The sequence below is a fragment of the Felis catus genome, chromosome A1 (genome assembly GCF_018350175.1).
Source record: "Felis catus isolate Fca126 chromosome A1, F.catus_Fca126_mat1.0, whole genome shotgun sequence".
NCBI classification, from domain to species: Eukaryota; Metazoa; Chordata; class Mammalia; order Carnivora; family Felidae; genus Felis; species Felis catus.
Genome location: NC_058368.1, coordinates 195,220,456 through 195,244,226, shown reverse-complemented (window position 1 = coordinate 195,244,226; position 23,771 = coordinate 195,220,456). Strand labels below are relative to the sequence as shown.

Below are 23,771 nucleotides of genomic sequence, written 5' to 3'. Positions count from 1 at the left end.
TCACGATCTCGCGGTCCGGGAGTTCGAGCCCCGCATCAGGCTCTGGGCTGATGGCTCAGAGCCTGGAGCCTGTTTCCGATTCTGTGTCTCCCTCTCTCTCTGCCCCTCCCCCGTTCATGCTCTGTCTCTCTCTGTCCCAAAAATAAATAAACGTTAAAAAAAAAAAAAAAAAAGAGTTTTCCCTATAGAGACTCATGCATATGAGTAAAAGTATATGATCAAGGATGTTACAGCTAGATGATAGAATAAAATGCAGCCATTTAAAAAGAAGGAAAAATATAGGTACTGATACGTAAGAGATCCTGGTGTTATGTTATGTGAAAAAAAAAAGTGTTGCAGAATTAGTGTCTTTTGTATGATTTTCTCATATAATAAAATGAACAGTGATGAAATGTCAGACACAAAGAAGAAAAATTTACAAGATTATAGACCAAATTGTTAATAAAGATTATATCTAGGGAGATGGGACACACACAAAAAAAACCATTCATATTTAGGGGCATCTGGATGGTTCACTCAGTTGAACGCCCAGCTCTTGATTTCAGCTCAGGTCATGACCCCAGGCTTGTGGAATCGAGCCCTGCATTGGGCTCTGCACTGAGCCTGGAGACAGATTGAGATTTTCTCTCCCTCCCCCTTTGCCCCTCTCCCCCACTCTCTCTCTCTCTCTAACAAAAATTTTTTTAAACATTAATTTTTAAATTATATAGAAAAATTTATAGCCATGATGCATTACTTTTATAAGCATATGCATATACTGTATGTTTATGTGTGTGTATACGTATACACACAAATGCTAGTGAGATGGTTGATTTGACTTCAATGGATACACACACACACACACATGCGTGCGTGCGCACATATATACACACATATATATATCTCCTATGTGATAAAGATTAATTTAAAATAAAATAAAAGGGACAAGAAGGAGAGTCCCTATTTATTGCCTTTTCTTTTTAGCCTGGAGCCTGTCTTCTTTCAGGACAGCCCCTGATCCCCTTAGGGCCCATCCTCTCCAAGCACCTGGCACTCCCGTCCACCCCACTCCCAGTACCTGTGTCTTTGTTGATGCTAAAGGCTGCAAGACTGGTGCCAGCCCTCAGGAAGTACTGGAGCTCCCCATCCAAGCCACCATCATCATCGTGGGCGGCCACTACCATCACCTGCGTTCCCGAGGGACTGTTCTCCTGCACCTGGCCCTGGTGCACAAAGGAGGCAAAGCGGGGAGGGTGGAGATTCTCATTCACATCCAAGACTATCACTTCCACGTGGCAGAGGGTCCTGCGGGCCAGGGGCCGCCCACTGTCACTGGCCCACAGGCTCAGATTGTATCCAGCCCGCCTCTCAAAGTCCAGCTCTCTCTCCAGACTGAGCGCGCCAGTCATCGGGTCCACCTGGAAGGTCCCGTGGGCATCATCCAACAGGACATAACGCACTTCTCCCGCAGGGCCCACGTCAGGATCGGAGGCATCCAGAAACGTTAGAACAGTCCCGGGGGGCAGATCCTCTGGGACTTTCAGGCTGCTGAGTTCCGTGATACACTGAGGAGAGTTGTCATTGGCATCTTCCAATGTGATTTTCAGGTCAGTGACAGAGAAGAGCTGGTGGCCCTTCCTGGGCTGATCCCTGGCTTCCACCTTGAGTATATATTGTGGCTCTGATTCCCGGTCCAGGTGTCCTGTGACAGCCAGCTCCCCAGTGAGGGGATGGAGGGAGAACTTCTCTGTGGGGCTTAGCAGAGTGTAGCGAACCCTCCCATTGTCATCGGAATCGGCGTCTTTTGCTTTCAACTCGGCAATTGTGGTTCCAACTTCTGTGTTCTCCGAGACGGTTATCTGGTACCCACCAGGAGGAAATCTGGGGGCATTGTCATTCCAGTCTTTCACATTCACTGTCAGCAGCTTCCAGGATGACTTCTGGGGAGTGCCCAAGTCATACACTGTTACATTGAGGATGTAGAAACGGGTGGCTTCATAGTCCAAAGGGGCAGCTACCGTGAGCAGCCCTGTCTCCAGCTCAATGTCAAAGCAGCCCTCGTCGTTGCCGTCTGCAATCACATAGACCAGTTTGCCATTAAATCCAGTATCAGGGTCAGTGGCTGCCAGGCGGGCCAGGGAGGTGTTGACAGGAACACGTTCAAGGATGTCAATGGACTGTGGGAAGTGGTCCTCAAACTGGGGCGTGTGATGATTGATCTGATATGCACTTAAGGAAATGAAGTCCTCATCACTGGAGTCCTGGTTCTGAAACCCAACAGAATGGAGGATGGCCTTCGTGAAATGTGTCAATACTCCTGTTTTATCACATGTTACAGGGACCTCAAAACGAGGATCTTTCACTACAGTAACATTCAAAGTTGTGGGTGAGGCATAGTGTTTCCCATCTGAGGCTGTAATTTTCAGGGAGTAGTTGATGGGTTGACCAGTAGTAGTATGATTCATAAAAGAGCGCTTGAGGGATATCACTCCAGAGAAATGGTTTAGATCAAAATACCCTAGTTCATTGCCTGACACAAACTCGTATTTTAGGTTCTGCAGCTCGTCCACATCTATAGCGGACACAGTCATTAGTGATTTTCCTACCGGCCAGTCTTCGTGGATAGACCCAGTGCAGTTGACTTGCTCAAACATAGGCTTGTTGTCATTCAAGTTCTTGAGCCTAAGAGAAATAGACACTTCCTTTTCCTGGCGAAATGGGGAGCCCCAGTCTGATGCCCGCACCCGGAAGGTATAAATTCTTTTCATGAGCTCATAGTCCATGGGTTTGGAGGTGGAGATAATCCCCAGGTAAGGGTCAATAGAGAAGGGCACAGCTTTTGGACGAGAGATGGAATAGGTGATGTATCCGTTCTCCCCATGATCCCGGTCTGTGGCAGTAACTGTCAGAATACTGGTGCCTGGAGGGATGTTCTCATCAAAGGTGCCATCATAGGAGGACCTGTTGAAGATGGGGGCATGGTTGTTACAGTCCACTATATCAATGACCACGGTGGTGGAGGCCAGCCCCGGTGAGGTTCTGATGTGTAGCTGGTAGTGGGCTCGGTCATGGAAGTCCCTGAGCTTCGTGGTGGTGATGAGCCCAGTGCGAGCATTAAGTCTGAACCCTGCACTCTCTGAGGACGGCTTTAGAACATACTGCAGGTTGGGGAAGGCTCGGGTTACCTTCACCATCACCACGCGGCTGCCAGGCGGGGAAAACTCACTAAGCCGCACTCTGTAAACAGCCCTCTCAAATTTGAGGGAGGACAGTTTGGAAGGGGGTAGGTGGAAGCCCCTGATCTGGGAATGAGAAGAAGGCCCGCTCCCACTCCTGGCCTGCAGGCTGAGGTTGAATCCATGAAGGTGCTCCAGCCAGTTGATGTCTTTGACAGACACCAAACTGAACTCACTGCCGCGGGCGTAAGACTTGATGGCTTTGAAGTACTTTCCAGGGTCACCCCCAACTATCTCTAGCGAGTCCACTTCGGCGCCGGAGCTATTTGCGTCTACCATGACGGTGGCGTAGGTGGCACCCTCCTTGCTGTCCGGCGGAGCCACCACCACCGAGGTGATGGCCGGGGGTTTCCTGAGGGCAGGCTCCACGTGGATGACCAGGGCAGCCAGATTGCCAAACCCGTTGCCCTCTGAGATTTTCCGCATGCGGTCCACAGCCAGCACCTGGAGCTCGTACCTCCCTCGCCAGGTGACGTTGAGCTTCCCAGCCAAGGTGACTACGCCGCTGGTGGGATGGATGGCGAATGTCTCCGACCTTGTGTTGAAGGCATAGTAGAACTTGGCATTCTGGCCCAGATCCGCATCTGTGGCGGTCACCTTGCAGATGGGGCTCTTGAGGGGCATGTCCTCAGAGATGGTGACTCGGTATGAAGGTGGGGAGAAGAGGGGCTTTAGGTCATTCTGGTCCAGGATGTGGACCACCACCCGGGTCAACGCTTCTAACTCCAAGGTCTTCTCCGTGGCTTGGATGATGAGGGTGTAGCTGTCTCGCACCTCCCTGTTCAGAAGGGCCGTGTTACTGCTCTTTGTTCTTATTCTCAGAAAGCAGAAGTCACCCACCACGTACTCCTCTGTTTTAAACACATTGGCCATGTCCCCGGAGATGATCCGGTACCGCACTGCCCACTGGGGCTCGGCGAGGTAAATGCCCATTTTCACGGAGCTCTCCACGTAGGTCTTGGGGGCAGAGTTTTCGTAGATGGTCGCATTATAAAGAGAGTGTGTGAAGCGCCAGGCGGAGGAGGAGGGGATCCCTTCTTGGGGCTTCTCACAGGTTGTACAGCGGAGCAAGAAAATGACAAAGCCCAAGAAGGCAATAATCATGATGGAAAAACTCCTGAAGCCCTACGCACAAAAAAAAAAAAAAAAAAAGTATGAGTTAGTAAAGAAATGGTTCCTACTGCGATGGTTCTTAGCTGGGATGATTTTGCCCCACAAGGGACACTTGGCAATGTCTGAAGACACCGTCAGCCATCCCAGCTTGTTGGGGAGGATGCTACTGGCATCTGTGGATCGAGGCTGGGGTGCTTCTAAACACCCTGCAACACACAGGACAGCCCCCCAACAACAACTAATGATCCAGCCCCAAATGTCAATAGTGCTCAGGTTGAGATACCTGTTAGTGTATCTAAACACTAACAGACTAATTTAAATGCTTTCTCAGGGGCAACTAGAAGATACAACGTAGTCCTGACCACTTGACTCCTTTTCCCAAAGAACCTTCAATGGCTCCCCAGTGATGGTGGGATAATTTCAGCCAGGTACCCAAGTTTAGCAATCTGTCTCTAAGTACTTCCTACAAGGCCCCGTCCATCAAGGTGGAGCTCCAGCCAAAGTGAGTTGCGTCTGCATGTGCAGGGGCTGCAGAAAAAAACAAAGTGACCGAGATCACAAGCCTGGCCTCCGGTTGGTTGGCCATCAGCCCTGGTTCCACTGCTTCCCAGCTGGGTGATTTTCTGCTCGGGTTATTTGACCTCTGTGAGCCTCGGTTTCCTCTTCTGTAGAATGGGGGTAAGGATATTATCTACCTCATTGGATTGGTGTGAAAATTAAGTGAAACAACCAAGGTAAATGACCCAGCGGGGGTGCCGGGGACATAGAAATTGTAACATAATATTGGCTATTATCGGTAATAGGCAACTCCGTTTCATCAAGGCAAGGGAGCCACCCAGGGCCTTATGACTAGATAGAGGCAAAGCAAGAATTTGACCTGGGGCTCCTTGCATTAAAGGCCAGGACTGCTTCTTCCACCCCAGACTCACCTGCCCCTGTCCCACTGCTAGTCCCTTTGGACAGAGACCGATTCTGACTCATCTTGTAACTCCCAAACCCCTGGAATGTCAGAGCTATAATGGGGCTTTGAGACACAGAGTTCTGACCCCACTCCTCGTGCATAGATGGGGAAGAAGAACCCCGGAGGGGGGACATGTCTTGCCCCCTTTCACATAGTGGGGGGCCTGGAAAGAACTAGTCCCTAATAATTGTTGAACTGACCACGAACGAGTGCTTCGCCCCTCTAAGACCTGCCGCGTTTCCCATTGTGTCCTGTGCCGTTTCCCACACGGCTTGTCCCTGAACTCCAGCCTGAGTTCAAAGTGGAGACTCATCAGGATTAAGGAGAGGGAGAAGGGGGAAGGGGAGTAAGGGAAGGCAGAGGTTCGTTGCCAAAGTGCCTTCCAGAAGCAAAGGGCGAGGCTGGACACAGCAGGCTGGTGCCGGGCCTGCCTGCCCGTGAGAGTCTTGACTCCCAGGAGCTTCTTGGCTGCCAGCCAGATGTGCAGAGCATTCCTGGAGGAAACAGGCAAGACTCGTTTTTCCAGTTGCCTTGCTCTTCAAAGACAAGGAAGAGTTAAACTCCGGGGGGCAAGAGGGGAAAGGAGAGGCTTGCATCCATGCCTTTCCAGAGTCCTGAGGGAGCTGAATGGAGCTCCCTTTAAGACCTGGCAGGTAGCATCCCAACATGGGAGGGAGGGTGGAAAAGTCTGCCTAACCTGGGATCCGCAAGCCTGTGACAGAAAAGAATTTGAATATGCCCCGTCCTTGCAGCCTCCCTACCACCCACCATCCTTCCCCTGAAATCCTGTTGGTGGCACCCCAGGCCCAGCTCCTCAGAGGAGAGGGGCGGGAATGGAGGCAGATTTCTACACTTGGGGTGTCTATTCCCATCCTTCCTGCCCCTCTACTCTTCCCCCTGGCATCCCCTGCACCCACAGTAGAGCTGGCCCCGGGCAAAAGCCATATTCACCCCATTCCACTCACAGCACAGCAAGAGGAGAGGGACCCCTGAGTCATGTGGGCCCCAAGCCCCCAGGGTGGCGTTGCTTTGGAGCCCCAAGGGAAAGGGAGTCCTTACCCCAGTCCCAGGTCCGCTCCCTCTGCAGCCCAGCGAGCCCAGGGTGCACCCAGCCTCCCGGCTCGGCCTGCCCTGTTTTGCGGGACGCTTCCTGTTCACCAGGTCAGCACCCGTGGAGGGCAGGCCCCAACAAGACATGCTGCTCAGCAGCTCTGCAGGCGTCTTGCAGAGATGAGCTTAGGGAAGGGAGCAGGGGCAGGGTCTCCCTGGAAGAGATAAGGCACAAAGAACATGCACCCTTGGGTGGGGGGTGGGGGGGCCCAGGGCTGTGTTCAAGTTATAGGACCCACAGACCTGGTGTGCGGTTTGCTGAGGAAGGACCTCAGCAAATGTGTCTGGACACTTGCTTCCTGGCACTATTCCTGGGCAAGTGAGCGGGCTTGCGGGGTGCACAGGCACGTTGGGCTCCCTGGGCTGCCCTCCCAGCCCACAGCACCTAGGACCACTATTTCGAAATATCTTGTGAAAACACAAGTCAATTCATATCACTTCCCTCCTTAAAATTTTCCAGTGGCTTCCCATAGCATTCAGATTAAAATCTAAACTCCTCGCTATGACCCACAAGGCCCCACACCGTGTGGACCCTGCCTGCTTTTCCAGTGATACCTCCCAGCACTCATTTTTCACCAAGCTGCAACCACATGGGCCTCCTTTCTCCTCCACAAACATACCAAACTAGAGTCTGCCTCAGGGCCTTTGCACTTGCTATTCCCCTTTACTGAAGATTCTCACATGGCTGGCTTCTTCTTGTTATCTTTCTTCTTGGCTCAGCCCAACCCATCCCTCATCCCAAGTCCCAGTTTGATGTAGCCTCCTTCTTAGCACCCTTCTTTATCACACCCCCCCCCCCAATTTCTTCATGGCACTTATTACTACGCAATATGTTCTTGCTCATTTGTTTAATGACTGTCTCCTACACTAGCCACCGGGCTCCATGAAGACAGGGGCTTTGTGTATCTTATTCATGCATGAATTCTCAGTGCCTGGTACATAACTGCCAGGTACGTAACCCTACTCAATAGTTGAAAAATGGTAGGATCCGGACTTAGGAAAAGCAATGACAGAGTGACAGCTGAAAGCACCTTTAGTGATGATATCTTCCTTTCTGAAGCTGTAAAATGAAGTCCCCCCAAAAGAAAGGGACTTGCCCAAAGTCACAGGGTAAGGACGGTAAGGACCAGAGTCAGGTTCTTTCCTCTCAACCACCTTGCCAGAAAGAGGAACCATGGCTACCTGTGAATCTGACGGTTTGGGTTCAAGTTCAAGCTCCGCTGCATGCTAACTACATAACCCTGGGTAAGCTAACCTCCCCAAACCTCTGTTTTCTCATCTAGAAGATGGGGCTGTTAAGAGAACTGCTTTCCTGGGGTTTTTATAAAGACTAAAGAAATAAGACCATGCACGTTGTTGTACTTAGCACAGTGCCTGGCCCATAGAAAAGCACTCAATAAATATTAGTTATTACTAGTTTTCAAAGCCAAGGCAGAATCAAAGCCTGAGGTCGGGGTGAGGGTGGGGTCCACTGAATCCCCTGGAGAAGGTCCAGCCTGTGCCCCAACGGAGCAGGAAGCCACGGGTCTCTGGTCGAGTCTAAGCTTGCTGGCCCAGCCACAGGCTATTCTGGTAAGCTGCGAGCAGGCGCTTGTCTGGGGTGGGGCCTCTCGTTCTTGGCTCCCCAGACTCAGAGAAAAATCTGCATGTGGGTGAATGTGCACATTTGCAAGAGAACACGCATACATACTTAGGAGGCACTTTTTGAATAGCTGTATGGGCGCATTGATTGTATGTGCCTGCTTGACAGAATGAATGTGATAGGAGCAAATAAATTGGTAGCTAGGGGCTTGTGTGTGCACAGGTGTGAACAAGTGCAGGTGTGGGGTTCACGAATGGACCCTTTTAGGATATGTGTCTGAATCAAATCTTCCTCCTTGTAACGCCCAGCCCCATTTCATAGGTGGGGAAAGCGGCAGAAAGTGGTTTCCAACACACAGTTTCTGGCTGTGTGACCTTGGGCAGGTGGCTTACCTTCTCTGATTTTCATTTCTCTACTTCGTAATGTCATGTTGAGAATGGACTTAGTTAATGTGCATAAATACTGAATACAGTATGTGGCAGTTTCAACAAATATTACCCAGTACTATGACTTTTAGCAGCCAGCTCATACTATTGACGGCTGAGTTTATAGGTAATGAAAACTCTCAGATGCATTATCGTACCATCCCCAATCTGTTCTTGCACAGGCTGACTTTCTCCAACTAAATGCTGTAGGGCTTTAATGAGACTACGATGCATTTCACCCTGTGCTTTAGCTCACTGCTGCGGCTTCTGAGAATCTGGATTCTAGCATTCAGAAACTTGGTGGTTGTGACATCCGTGTCTTTATCCAAATCACTGGTGAAAGTCTAAGCACAAATGGGAGGAACGGTGCTCTGAGATCTTTCCTCAGTTTTTTGGTTAGTGACCTCGAGTGCAATTCCGGAATGAGTCGTCTCAGAATCCAGAGCTCCCTGTCACTGGGGAGTCCAGGCAGAGTCTGGGTGGCCACGTGTGAAAGATGTGCTATGCTAGAGGGATATATGCCCTCAGGGGAGACGAGAAAAGCTCGAAAGTCCCTTCCAACTCTTACAGGTATGATTCTTTGGCCTGGACGGGCCTGTGGTCTCCATTAGACCCTAAATGAGCCCGCAAAGGCAGTGAAGGGATTTCCTCTGGCTGTGGCTGAGGCTTGCACCCTCGCCGATGCTTGCTCAGTGGTCCGTGTAGCAAATCAACCTGGTTCTTGGGAGACCTGGATCTAAAGTCATTTCTTCCCTGTGTGTCCTTGGTCAAGTCAGTCACCTGAGCCCTGTGGACCTCTTTCTTCCTCTGTAAATGATGTGCTGTGTGTTGGGTGAAGGGCTGGAATGGATCCATGATTTCAACCCCCTCTATGGCTTTCAGGGGTGGAATCTCCTTTTTCCTAATGAAATTGTACCTGGAAACCTACCTGGAAACAGAGAAAAGCAGAGCTGCACTGTTAAGAGTGGGGATGGAGGGCTAGAACCTGCCCACAGGTTTGTCCCTCACCCCCCTGGGGAGCACAGGCTTGAAAAACTGGATAGATGGCCTCTAGGAGCCCCTCCAGATCTGACAAGCTGGACTCTGCTATTGTCCTGTCATAAAATGTCCTAAGACACATAGCTGGAGGTGCTATGGTTCTTTTTTTAATTGTTTTTTTAAAAAGTTTTTTTAATGTTCACTTATTTTTGAGAGAGAGAGAGAGAAGTGCAAACGGGGGAAGGGGCAGAGAGAGAGGGAGACACAGAATCTGAAGCAGGCTCCAGGATCTGAGCTGTCAACACAGAGCCCGATGCGGGGCTCGAACCCGCGAACCGTGAGATAATGACCCGAGCTGAAGTCGGATGCTTCACCGACCGAGCCACCCAGGCACCCCTGGTTGTGCTGACTCTGATGCACTATGATCAATATTTGTAATGGTCGATGTGCAGTGACTCTAGTCTTTAGTTCTAGAAGCCTATGACTCTGTGACTAATTCTGTTCCCTCTTTGGGGAAGCAGATGTACTCGGAGGAATTCATAGCCAAACCACTCACTAAAGAAGCTTTTACCAAATTTCTTCAAACTGTCAGGCTTTGTTTCTGACAATGGACCAGTGATGACATCCTCCCTCGTGGCCCAACGCCTTCTCTTCTCTTAGACATGTCCCAGATGTTCACCAGTGGCCCACATAACACTCCTAAGAAACACATCTACCCTTTCACTCCCGCTTCTCGGATACAGGAAACTGAGATTTGCACAGCACACCCAAGGCCACCCAGAAAGGTGGTGGCTGAACTGAAAATAGACAGCCAGACTTCCTAAACCTGACTACTCAGAATTTCCTAGGCTCCAGGAAGAAGCAAGGAGATAAGATGTTTAAAGTTTGGAGAGCCTTTCATATATATATATATGTGTGTGTGTGTATATATATATATTTTTTAATATGTATATATTTTTTAAATGTTTATTTATTTCTGAGACAGAGAGAGACAGAACATGAGCAGGGGAGGGGCAGAGAGAGAGGGAGACACAGAATCCGAAACAGGCTCCAGGCTCTGAGCTGTCAGCACAGAGCTGGACGTGGGGCTCGAACTCACAGACTGTGAGATCATGACCTGAGCCGAAGTCGGTCGCTCAACCGACTGAGCCACCCAGGCGCCCCGGAGAGCCTTTCTTGAAAGAAAGAGTCACTGGATTCATTCCTCTGGATTGGAGAATGTCCACACTCCCTCCAGAATCCAAATATAAAATTACCATGGATTTGGGTGCCCTTGGGAAGTATTTTCTGACCCCATTCCCCTCCCCTCCACTGTGTCTGCCTCAGGCATCAGTGTTAGGACTGGCCCTTGTGGCTCTTAAGAAAGAACTCTCCAAGTACGTTCTATTTGTGACAATAGCTTAAATGTGGGGAGGGACAGAGGGATTGTGCCTTTGAATCAGAATTAAAATCATAAGTGAAAGAATATGGATATTCCAGATGCCTGCTAGTCATGAAGTCTTTAGCTGCTGAAGTTATTTTTTTCTCTTAGTAGGAGGGAGCCATCGAAGGCTTTTGAGAAGAGGCAGGACCGGAAGAGAACTACATGCTGAGAAGAGTAATCTCATATCAGATCAAAAGGGAGATTTTTCCGTTCAAGACTCCCACTCTGGTGTGGACTGGGCTTGAACACTGGCTCCGTTAAGGTGAGCCAACTGGAACTCCCTGTGGGTAGAGAAGCTTGATTTATTTCTCAGAAACTTGGATGAACCCTTGAGTCATTTGCTAGTTTGTAGTCAGCCACTGCCGGCTTCTCGTGTAACAGAACAAGTCAAAGAACTGGACGCCAGCAGGAAAGGAGCCGGTGTCTTGGGCCCTTGATGGGTTGTGTGACCTTGGGAAGGCCACAGAACCTCTTCTGAGCCTCAATTTACCTGTCTGTAAAATGCAGATAATAATAGCTACTCCTACCTACTTCCCAGGGCTGCAGGGGAGACAGATAATATGAGAGGTGAAAGCACAGGGAGGAAGGACGCAGAGTAACACCTTATTAGGACCCATAATGGCTTGGTAAAGGGCAGCCCAAACCACCAGTGGACCAAGCGGCTTTTAGGAGAGCTGTAAAAGGCCAGGCCTGCCCAAGCCTGAAATTAGAAGGCAAAGAGGACGGGAAAAGGAAGTCCTCACCTACGACATGGATGGAAGGGAGCTGGGACGGGGGTGCCCCTTCTTTATTACTATTCTGATATTATTATTGATGACAAATACTCATGTCTATGTGTAATCCATAAGTTTAAAAAAAAACCTGCATGCGTTATCTCACGTGGTTTTGAGGGAAGGGGTGCAGTACTGGATAGAATTAATAGTTAAGAAAGTGGGCTCTGGAGTCAGATAGACCAGGTTTCAAATCCCAGCTCTACTACTCACCAGCTGTGTGGCCTTGGGCAGTTACATCGCCTCTCTGGTCCCAGTACAAGGGATATGGGATAAGTACCTATCTTGTGGAGTTGTTGAGAAGGCTGAATGAGTCAACATATGGCAGATGCCCAGCTCTGGAATCCACTCAGTACGAGTTAATCATTGTACGGAGATCACCACTCTTCTGACAGTTATTATGACCCTTGTTTTCTAAATGAGAAACTGAGGGCCAGATAATGGGAAAGCTCCGCCCAAGTTCATCCACCTAATAGGTGGTGGACTTTAGTGCCAGCCAAGGATTGGAATCCACATTCTAAAAAGAGAGACTCGGAGAGGGCTGATGTAGCTGCAGCTAATTCTCTAGAGCAACACTCTCCAGCGGAACTTTCTACAAGGATGGGAATGTTCTGTATCTGAGATGTCCAGTATGGGAGCCACTAGGCCCGTGTGGCTATCAAGCCTTTGACATGTGGCTGGTACAACTGAGGAACTGAGTTTGTAATTTTATTTAGTTTAAATTTAAATAGCCACATGTGCCCAGGGGCTCCCGTATTGGCTGGCTTAGCTCCAGAGAGCATGGTGCGGGAGCCAGGAACCGAGGGTGCGTGGGGCTCAGAGGAGGAGGCAGGGCCCCCCTATCTGGTAGGCACAGTGGGCACACCCAGGGCCCGCGGTACTTTTAGGGACCCATGAAAATGTTTTAATTTCTATTAAATCCAGAAGAAAGCAAGCAAACTTTTAGGCTGAAGAAAATGTTACCATTTCTAAAAACATATTTATCTTTATACAAATATTGCCATAAGATACAATTTCTAATTTAATGCCTAAGACCCTTGAAAGTCATAAGGTGACCCAGGGGAGATGGATATTTGAAGGAAACAAAGGGCTTCCAGGCACCTGGGTTCTAAGGAAGAAAAGGGACAGAGTGGGGAAGGATGAGAAAGTGTTTTGTTATTGGGTCTCTTCTGCCCAAGCCACTCATTCAATGCTTATTTACAGAGGTCCTGTCCTATGAGGGCATTCAAGACAAGACAGAGGAGGTCCTTGCTCTTGTGGGGGTTCTATTCTAGTAGCAGAGAGAAAGAGATGACAGGTTCGGGTGGTCAGGGGAGCCGTCCATGACAAGGTGACATTTGAGCAGGGGGAGGGCCACAAGGCCTTCTTGAGAAGGAGCTTCAGGCAGAAAACACAGGCAGTGCAAAGGCCCCAAGGCAGGAGCAAGGCGGTCATGCAGGCTGACTAGAGGGCACATACCCTCTCCAGAGTCATCGCCCCACCCCCGCCACCCCCAGCCTCCCAGACACCGAGGCTGTTTCAGCCACAGTTCATCACCAAGGTCAGCTTCCTAATGGAAGAGAAACCCATTCGTGCCCACATCTCCATCCAAACTGTGAGGACAAGGGAGTCCAGGAGGGCCCTGTTTCACCCCTCGGTGCTGTTCCCCGCTGGCTGCAGGCATTCTAGCTTGCAGACCCCGACACTCGGTGAGGCCCAGAGGGCGCAAGAGGCCTCTTCGTCTTACATGGATCTGTAGGCTTTCCATGTGGGGCTGAAATCTCCTTAAGCCTGAAGTGTCCCCAGGATCAGTGGGCTCGGGGGTAGAGAAAGGAGGGAAGGCGCCCTGCCCCACTTCTTGTGGGGCCCTCTGGCCAGAGTGGTTTGTAAGGTGAAAACTCGCTCCAGTTCAGTAGGGCATGGAATGATAGTTATCAGTTAGAAGCTTGGGAGACAAGCAGAGGAACAGAGCATCCCCTCTGGGTTCTACATCTGTGCCTTGGGACAGATCAGGACACAAGTGTGAACTCAGCCTTGTGGGAAGGCCCCTGGGAACCTTTGATTCTTCCTCCTGGGCGGGAAGGTACTAGGAGGTCCCTGTATGGGAGAAGCAGGGGAGAAGGGCTGTGCTGAAGGTCTGGGTTCAGGGTGGCTCTCTGGGAGCGAGGAAGGTTGTATTCTGAAGTCAGGAGATACTCTCCTAGAGGACTGAAAAGTTTCTTTCAGAGAGTAGAACAAATTGCAGAGACCAGAACATCCCTGCTACGTAGCCTTGTCTAGCGGGTGCTTCTGCAACTCTGATCCAAAGGGATCCTTTGCAAAAGGGTGAGTTTTCAGACGTAGAGACACCAAGTTCCAAATTGGGTGACCTTTGGAGAACTAACTTCACCTCTGTGACTCTGTTTTTCCTCATCTTCAAAAGAGAGATACTAAGTGAACCTACCTCAGATGGTTGTTCTGAAGGTTTGACTAACTACATCGTTCCTATTAAACGTTTAACACAGTGCATGGCACCCGGCAATCACTAAATAAATGCTTAGCTGTTGTTATTTTATGTTTTTTATTTAAAAAACATTTTAATGTTTATTCATTTTTGAGAGACAGGGCACGAGCAGGGGAGGGGCAGAGAGAGAGGGAGACACAGAATCTGAAGCAGGCTCCGGGCTCCGAGCTGTCGGCACCCAGCCTGACACGGGGCTTGAACCCATGAACTGTGAGATCATGACCTGAGCCAAAGTCAGACACTTAACTGACTGAGCCACCCAGGGGCCCCTAGCTGTTGTTATTTTAAAACCATCATTATTATTATGTGAAATGGATTAAACAGAGCTGGCGCTGTGATATCTGTGACTTGGGGGTATAGGGCCCCGTCTCCCATTTGTTGCCGCCTCTACCTTCTCAGGAATGTCTGTGAAATTCCCAAGCCGCCTCAGGGCACGGCCTGAAACCTATGAGGAGTCTCATCTATTTATAAAGATGGGACAACTATGACCAGAGCAGGGAACGCATTGTATTAAATCACGTGTGACGGTGGTGGTGCACCTGGAACTAGAACCCAGCGTCCCTGCCCAAGTTGCTCCCCTCAACCCAGCTTTCCTCCCAGCTTGGAGGTTCCTTGGGAACCCACAAAGTCACCGTCCTCCTACTCACCAGCCAGGAGGAGGCCACAGGGGGAAGGAGCCAGGCCTTGGGGTCAGACCCGGCCTCAATCCTGCCTCGGCTTGCACTGAGGGTCATGGCTTTGTCCGTCTGAGCCTCAGTTTCCCCATTGGTGACATGGAGACATAGCAGTGCTAACCTCATGGAGGATTTAATGGGCTTCTGCATGGAAAACATATAGCACAGTGCCAGGCACCCGAAAAGAGCTAATGTTATTACTATTACTAATTATTACCATTGTAAAAGTACACTAATGCTTTTACCATACATTAGGTGTTCAAAAAGCACGTGCGGAACGAAGCAGTTATTCTCTGTATGTGTACTGATCCCTACCTGTGTCTTGGGAGCTCCTTGCCAAAGCACACTTCACACGGAAACACATACACACACACACACACACACACACACACACACACACACACACACCTGTGGGTTTTTGTGACATCCCTTCTCTCCTCACAATGGTCCGTCGCAAAGCTCCAACAGCAGCTTAAACAGCCTCAAAATAGTAAGAATAACTTCTATTCCTGTCACCCTTTTTCCCCATAACAGGTGCAGAGAGCTAATAGATGCGATGTCATTCAGAGGCTGAGGGGGGCAGTGGGGTGGGTGTGAGGTGGCAGCGAAGACAGGAGGTGGAGAATGCGGTGAACACACCACAACAACGTGAACTTCGACCTTTTTCGTTCTGCCGCTGACATGCGGGGGTGGCCTCTCTGGGCCCCATCCTATGTGATCTGGGTAGGGAGGCCATGCGGCATTGCCCCCCTCTCTGTCCAGGACACAACGAGCTACCTTCCCAGGAAATAGCAGGCCCTGTAGCCGCCGGCGACGTGAGTCCCGTTCCCCTTAGCTGGTTCTGAGATGCTGCTGGGATAGAAGCTTCTCGTGGTGCCTTGTGTGTGTTACTGTCAGCCCCCTATGGCCGCTCCCAGCCAGGTCTACCTCTAACTCGGGACCCCAGGGGTGGGGAGGCTGTTGTCAGGGCCACATAACCTGGCGGTCACGGGCTCAGGCTCTGGCCTGAGGCAGCCCGCTTTTGAGTCCTGCCTGGGCCCATTGCTGGCTGTGTGACGTAAACTACTGAACCGGACTGAGTTTCAGTGTCTTCACATAGAAATTGGAGAAGGTGATCACCAGGCTGTAGAGGAGGCTCAGTTAAGAAGAAGTGCCTTTGGTGCCTGAGACAACCCACAGGGCACCCCGCTCATGGGCCCTCACCTGCAGACCCTGTGGGGAAGATGAGTCCCCACTCCTTGGTGTCAAGAGTCTTTGGTAACCTGTCAGAGGGCCAAGCATGGGTCCCAGTGGAGCCCCTGAGAAAATGCCCTCATTTATGGGACCTCCACTCGTCCATCTGGGAATGGGGACTGGTCCCTGCTCTCCTGCCTTAGCAGCTAACCCTCCACTGAGCCACTATCAAACGATCCCCCTTGGGTGGTGAAGTGTGGGGCGTAGGAAATGTTTACAGAGGCACAGACACCGGTCCCAGCTGATGTTTACTGAACATTTACTCTGTGGTGAGGCCCCACCCTAAGCACTGGGCATGCATTGTCACTTTTAAACTTGCTCACAGTAGCCCTAGAATTATCCTCATTTTGTACACGAGGTAAATGAGACTCAGAGAGGTTACTCAATTCACACAGCGAGACTGTAGCCGAGGCAGGATTAAAACTCAGATCACCTGTGTGTCTAACAGTTCCCTGGCCTGCCTACCCATTCCCCGGGTGGGGGGGGGGGGGGGTTGGAAATAGCACTTGCGATTGGAAATAGCACTTGCAAGAAGGGAGGGATCATATAACCACGGATCCTCTCAGCCTAGCCAACACAGATTCTCGGCAAAGGCTCTGTCTCCAGCCTTCTCTCTCCATCCCATTCCCTCGGGCCTGGCCTCGCCTAGCCATGCTGTCTGTTCAGCCCAGTCCAAATCCCGCTGAGCAGAACTGCCTAGAACAAAGCCGGCAGGCGGGCAGGCCTCAGCAGGCAGGGAGCGGCACTCTAGCAGTGGGACACGAGAGGCAGTTCCGCTGTCCGAGGCCCCCCCCCACCCCCGCCCCTGTCAGTGCAGTGGAGCTGGCTGAACCTGACTGTGGTGGTGGGGGGGTAGGGGCACCAAAGGGTTAGGGATATGTGTGAGCATCAAGGTGCGTGCTGAGATGCTAAGCAGCCCCTGCTGGCAGGCTCCTGGCCAAGCTTTGGAGTTCCCCACTCCAGCCCCCTGGGCTCCGTCCACACCGATTCCACTTTCCCCTCTTCCCTGTGACTCGCGCTCCACTCAGCCATGGCAGACACGGAACAGAGTCACCGGGCCCACTGTCTTCTCACAGGACAGGACTGGCCATTGAATTGAACCAGTGGTTCCCACCATTGGAAATTCCCTAAGGGGGTGGAGGTGGGGGTTATGTATTCCCAGCCCCACCCCAGATCTACTAAACAAAATCATTAGGGGTGGGGCCCAGGAATAGATGTTTAACGAGTTCCCGGGGTGATTTTGGTGAGACTGGTGTTTGAGATCTGCTGAACAAGGTCACCTCTTCTTTTAGGATCTTATGTTTTACCACGCCTCCTTTCAAAGTGGATAGCCCATAGGTGGCCCTCTCCTAGGCCCCAGTGGAGAGGGGTGGGGAAGAGAGGAAAAGACTGCAAGCTCATAAGAAGTGCTTTGCAAATGCCAGTGTGTGAAAAATCACAGCCACATCTCAAGGAGTCTGATTTAGTAGGGCTGAGGTGGGCTGGGGGTACACGCTTTCCCCTGTAGGTGGTCTGCTGACCACACTGGGGGGAAGACTGGCCCTCAGGCAAAGCAGACACAAAGCCAACTCTAGAGTCAAATACAAGAGCAGACGGGGAGGAAAAGCAACAGGTCTGATTCCCGAGTCTGACTTTCACCTGAGAGCCTCTGAATCTGCAAACTTGTCTGTGCCCCCAGCACCTCAGACCCTGGAGGCAAATATTTATCATCCTGTGGTCAGGTCTATCCATCTCTTGAGTAGAGACTCAATCCCTCAACCCCATGAGCCATGTTCTACTTGCAGTAAATTGAGCTAAGCTTCAAAATAAAAGGGTTCGAGGGGCACCTGGGTGGCTCAGTCGGTTAAGCCACCGACTTCGGCTCAGGTCATGATCTCACGGTTCGTGGGTTCGAGTCCCGTATCGGGCTCTGTGCTGACATCTCAGAGCCTAGAGCCTGCTTCGGATTCTGTGTCTCCCTCTCTCTGTCCCCCCCCCCATTTGTGCTCTGTCTCTCTCTCTCAAAAATAAATAAACATTAAAAAAAACTAAAAAATAAATAACAGGGTTCGATCCACATACATATACCTCATGACCCAGCAATCTTCTTAGGGGACACAACGGAAGTATATTCACCAAAAGACTCAGGCAGATTGCTCCGAGAAGCACCATTATAATAGCCCTACATTAGAAATAACCTAAATGTCCATCAAGAGCAGAATGGATAAGTAAACTGTAGAATGGTCATATAAGGGAATACTATGTATCAGGGGAAATGAAGTATTGTTCTGGGCAACAATACAGATGAATCCCACTCACATACTGTGGACCGAAAGCAGCCATATGCAAAAGAGTCCATACTGTACTCTTCTAACTATGTAACGTTTAAAAACAGGCAAACTTATCTGTGGATTAGAGTAAGATAAAGTTTCCCCTGTGAGGGGGTTAGTGACTGGAAGGGGCACAAAAGAGGTTTCTGGAATGGTGGTAATGTTCTGTTTCTTCATCTGGGAACCGGTTAGTTTCTGGAAAATTCATTGGGCCATACGCTTAGGATTTGTGCATTTCTCGTATGCCTATGACACTTCATTAAACAGTGTTCTAAAAATGCCAGTAAAGGGCTTCAAAGAGCTTTTAATAAAAGGGAAGACATTGAAATAATAAAAGCATTCTGGCTATGGCACATTGCACGGGATTTCATCGCTATGGGATCTTGGGTTCTTCCTGCCCCAGAAGCCAGGAAGGAGACAGTTGTCAGAAACCAAGAAGCACGGGAGCTGTGCCAGGGCATACCAGGACTGTGGAACACCAAGGTCTCAGCAGCTCCCTCTCCCACCCCCACCTGGCCCGCCCTCCGCTAACCGCAAGGGCAAGGCAAGACCGCTTTCCACTGGGTTCCCAGGCTCAGCTGAGTCCCCATTCATTGGAGTTTACTTCACTCAGCATTTTTCTGTCCTCAGTGCAGTCTTCCCGTCCCTTCTCTTGTTTGATCCCCTCAAAGACCCTATGAGGGAAGTCGAGACCCAGAGAGGGGAGTCAAAAGATTTGGCCAAGGTCATACTGCCAGCAAGTGGCCCAGTCAGGACGCAAACACAAGGCTTCAGATACCAAATCCAATATTCCTTTGGCTACTCCACAGAGGGGCTCTTCCCAGTAATAGCCCTGCTGACTATGTCTTCACTTAGTGAACATGTGCCTGTCAGAGCCCGTCAACAACCCAACAGTATAAGTCCTATCATTGTGTCTCCATCTGATAAGTGAAAAACCTGAGGGTCAGAAAGTCCGAGAGTCTTGTCCAAGGTCAATGGCCAGTAAGATGGAACATGGATTGGAAAAATAGCCTCTCCAAGTTGAGTCCGAGCTCTGAAACACTAGTTGAGTGGTTCCCAAAGCCAGCTGGACCTCACCGAGAGCTTGTAAAAACACAGATTCCCTGGTCCCACACCAGATCCCACATTCTGGTGCTGTAGACTCAGGATGGGGCTGCAGAATCTGTGTTTTTAAAAGCAGGCCTAGGCATTTTGGGAGCTCAGCCCTAAACTAGGCTGCCACTGAAGTATGACAGTAAAAACAAAACAACTTAAAGGTAAAGTTTAATCGACAACTTCCAAATTAACTCACCGAGCCTCTCTAATAATTAGGGTTCTCCTAATGATGATACACACTCCACAAGAAGGTATTTGACAACAGCCCAGCTGGCTGGATAATCACTACGTTTGTGTGTGTGAGGGGGTGGGTGTAGGGACTGGCGAGGAGCATCAGGAGGGCTCTGGGGGACGGCGGGGGTGGGGTGCACTGGTCGTGTCTGCTTTTGCTCCGGTTGCTGGTTATCACTGCTGTGAGCGCTTTGTAAAATTCGTCAAGTTGTAACTTACAATGGTTGATGCACCTTGCTCTTAAATGTTTACGAGAAGAAAAAAAAAAAGAGTACAGAGACACTGTGTAGGGAATCTTCACAGAGTAGAGACTTATGCTAGGGATCTAATAGGGTTCTTGTAATTATATGCTTCCAACAGTTTGAGATTCTAGGATTTGAATTTTCCAAAATGCTATGATGCTGCTGAATCGATTCTCCAGACTTCAGGAGACTCCAAATCTGTAATAGTAGCTAATGTTTAGTGAGCTTTTCATATGTCCTGGCTACTATGCTAAGAAGAGGCAGCAGCCCTACGAGGTAGATGGCATTATACACCCCTGCACCCTCAGAGAGGTGATGTTACGTGCCCAAGATCAGAGGCATAGACAGCGGTACAGGCTGAACTGGAGAGAGAGCAACCTGGCTCCAGAGCTCATGCACCCAACCATGGTGCAGTGCTGATACCAAGCTCTGCCTCTTCCCCAGGCTAAGCTCCTGGGCATCTAAAACGATGCATTTTGTGCCACGTAGTCTTGCGTTTGCTGAGAGGACCCAGAGAGAGAAGGGTGCCGCAGGTACAGACAGCAGCTCTGACCTGGGACACGTGAGCACACGCACACGAACGTTGCCCCACTGCTGGCATGCACAGTCCTGCTCAGCTTGCACCCAGACCAACTGCTGTGGGCGCCGGATCTGGCAAATGGAGAGTTCTCCATTGTGGGCTCCCAATTTTCCCAGCCAGGGGACGGGTAGGTGCCTCACAGGGGCCACTCCAGTCTCTGGGATGGAACAAGACTCAGGAGTGGGAGAAGGGGAGGGATTTCTCTCTTCCCCAGGCTCTAAACTGGAACAGGTTTAAGGCATCACCTCTTCCAGAAGGAGATGAGTTTTAGGAGATGCTTTGTTAATCAGCGGGAATATCGGGCATGTGCTTGCCCGAGGGGGAGACAACAAAATACTCCAATCCCCTTCCTCAAATTCCTGCTTTTCCCCACAGCCAAGGCACCCTTCAACTGAACCTCCCTCAACACAGTCCTCCAATATTTACAAAATAAAAGCCATGCTGCTCTGATGATTTTCTGAAGTCCTTCTGTTTTAAACAAACATACGAAAATATTTTCAGATGCAATTATATATCTGGGATCTGCTTCAAAATAATCTGATGGGGGAAGAGTTGGTGGAGGAAACACAATTCTTGAAGCTGGGTGATGTTTTTTTTTTTTTTTAATTTTTTAAAATGTTTATTTTTGAGAGAGAGAGAGATTGAGAGAGAGAGAGAGAGAGAGAGAGAGAGAGAGAGAACAAGTGGGGCTGGGGCAGAGACAGAGGGAGACACAGAAGCCAAAGCAGGCTCCAGGCTTTGAGCTGTCAGCACAGAGCCTGATGTGGGGCTCGAACTCACGGACTGTGAGATCATGACCTGAGCTAGAGTCAGATGCCCAACTGCCTGAGCCACTCAGTCACCCCAGTTTTTTTTATTAATCTTCTTTTGTATGTTTCTAATTCCTCATTTAAAAAAAAAATCATGTATAGGGGCACCTGGGTGGCTCAGTCAGTTAAGCGGCTGATTTCCGCTCAGGTCATGATCTCACAGTCGGTGGGTTTGAGTCCCACATTGGGCTCTGTGCTGACAGCTCAGAGCCTGGAGCCTGCTTCGGCTTCTGTCTCCCTCTCTCTCTGCCCCTCCCCCACTCACTCTCTGTCTCAAAAATAAACGTTGAAAAAAATGTTTTAAAAATCATGTATAAACTACATTGAAAAAAAAAGCCATACTCCTTAGCCTGTCACATAAGGCCTTTGATGACCTGGCCCCATCCTACCTCTCACTGCAGGTCTCCAAATGTTCTCCACCCAGCTGCACACCCCGGCCGCACCTTGACACATGCTGCTTTCTCTTTGTGAATTGCCTTTCCTACTTTTGGTTCCTTATTTAAGCCTTATTCAGACTGATGTGCAGTGCCACCTCCTCCAAGAAGGCTTCCTTCATTGGCTCTGTAACTAGGCTGACTATCGCTCCTCTGGGCCCTCATTCCAGTCTGAGTTTGCCTCTATTTGGCTACCCACCTCGAGGTATTAAACCGTCCATTTATGGGCCTGCTGCCACCAACGGTGAATCTCTGGGGACCTAGCACATCGTAAGTGCCCATTAAGTGTACTGAACTAAGTGGGGAGGGAAAAGGAGCCGTGTGACTGAAAGGAAGTGGCTTAGCTTTCCTGAGTGTCTCTTGTCTCCACACCCAGAACACAACACTAGCAACAACAAGGGAAGCGCAGCAGACTAGAGGGTGCACGTGACAACCTGGCGACAGGCGCGTGGAGGGGTCGGTCAATGAGAGCTCTCTTCTCCATGCTTAAATCCCATGCTCAGAAATGACTCCCCGTTGGGGCGCCTGGGCGGCTCAGTCAGTTGAGCCTCCGACTTCGGTTCAGGTCATGAGTTCGAGCCCCTCATCGGGTTCTCTGCTGTCAGCGTGGAGCCCACTTTGTATCCTCTGTCTCCCCCTCTCTCTGCCCCTCCCCGCCTCAAAAATAAAACATGAAAGAAAAAGAAAGAAAGAAAGAAAGAAAGAAAGAAAGAAAGAAAGAAAGAGAAAGAAAGAGAGAAAGAGAGAGAGAGAGAGAGAGAGAGAAAGAGAGAAAGAAAGAAAGAAAGAAAGAAAGAAAGAAAGAAAGAAAGAAAGAAAGAAAGAAAGAAAGAAAAGAAAGAAAGAAAGAAAGAAAGAAATGGATCCGTTTCGGCTGCCCAATGACCCAGGACACCATTACAGACTGGTGACTTCAGGCAAATATTCAAAATCAATGGTTCCCTCTGTAAAACGGGACCACCGATTCTTGGAGACTTCAGGGAAGTCCTCAGGACCCTTCTAGTTGTACAGTCACAGGCACCTGCCAGCTCGTTGGCGATAGTGACAGAGCGGTGTGCGGGCAGGAACGTGTGCATGTGCGTGTGGGGGTGTGTGTGCTGGTGGGTGATGGGAAAGGGGTCTGACTGATGAGGTTTATGTCCCCTGTCCCCTGAAAGACAACTCGCAGTCTAGCGGTCAACCTGGTTGTTGATCCCAAATTGCCTTCTGGGGACGTGGGGATTTTCACCGGCCTCCTAGACTGATGACCTGCATGGGAAGCAATACCTTCTGAACCGGACTCGGCAGAGAGGCAGAGGAGAGTGAAAAGGCCTGTGTCGAAGTCCTGCCTTCCCCGCTCGCTTGCTGTGTGACGTCAGCCAAGTTCTCAGCCTTCTCTGGTGAGGCTGCAGGGGCTCCATCTGTCTGATTCGATCCTCTCTAGGGATCTTTCCGCTCCTTACTCTTAGTTATCTGTGGCTGGGTCCAGCTAATCCTCCGTCCCTCTAAGTGACCGTTCTCCTCTATGAATTAGAAATGAAGATTCATTAGCTCTCTCAGCAGATATGTGATGAGCTTCTCGGATTGGCCAGGCACCGTGCTAGACGCGGATGCCAGAGCAGTGAGCAACCCTTAGTAGGAGCCAGGAGCAGGAGACAAAAACACAAATAACTAATAACCGCAACAGTGACTTGTCTTATGAAGGAATACTTCAGGGTCCTGTGAGATGGCGTCCGCCCAAGGGAAGCACAGGGAGCTGAGTAATTGATGACCACGAACGTAACCAATAAGGCCCTGTGCACTACACACGTGACCTCATTCAAATGTCACCTCAATCGCTGAGGAAAGGACTATCCTTTGCCCTATTTTTCAAATAAGGAGACTGAGGTTTAGAGGAGTTGAGGCCCCAGGTCACACAACTAAAAATACCCAGGATTTGGACCCAGGCTTTTCTTTGTAAGCCTGTCTAGAGACCCCCATTATAAACACAAGCATTAGGACCATTAGCCATAGAAACAGTAGCATTGAGATTGTGGGCCAGCTCAGCAGGTGCTGGGGACCCAGGAAGCATGGGAAACTTCCAGAGGCTCTGTCCCATCCAATTTGGAAGAAGCCCAAAGGGCAGG

At 50.1% G+C, this 23,771-nt stretch overlaps 2 protein-coding genes across 2 annotated transcripts in view; one reads left to right on the top strand and one right to left on the bottom strand.

Moving 5' to 3' along the window:
• SLC36A1 (solute carrier family 36 member 1) overlaps window positions 1-23,771 on the top strand; it is a 167,523-nt gene that overhangs the window by 124,348 nt on the left and 19,404 nt on the right. The gene's annotated exons all lie outside the window — the stretch shown is intronic.
• Window positions 1-23,771, bottom strand: part of FAT2 (FAT atypical cadherin 2) — an 84,849-nt gene that overhangs the window by 58,724 nt on the left and 2,354 nt on the right. The window contains exon 2 of the mRNA XM_006927970.5: window positions 1,058-4,340. Coding sequence (XP_006928032.4) covers window positions 1,058-4,319 — 3,262 coding nt within the window. The 5' untranslated portion in view covers window positions 4,320-4,340. The remainder of the gene's footprint in view (window positions 1-1,057; window positions 4,341-23,771) is intronic.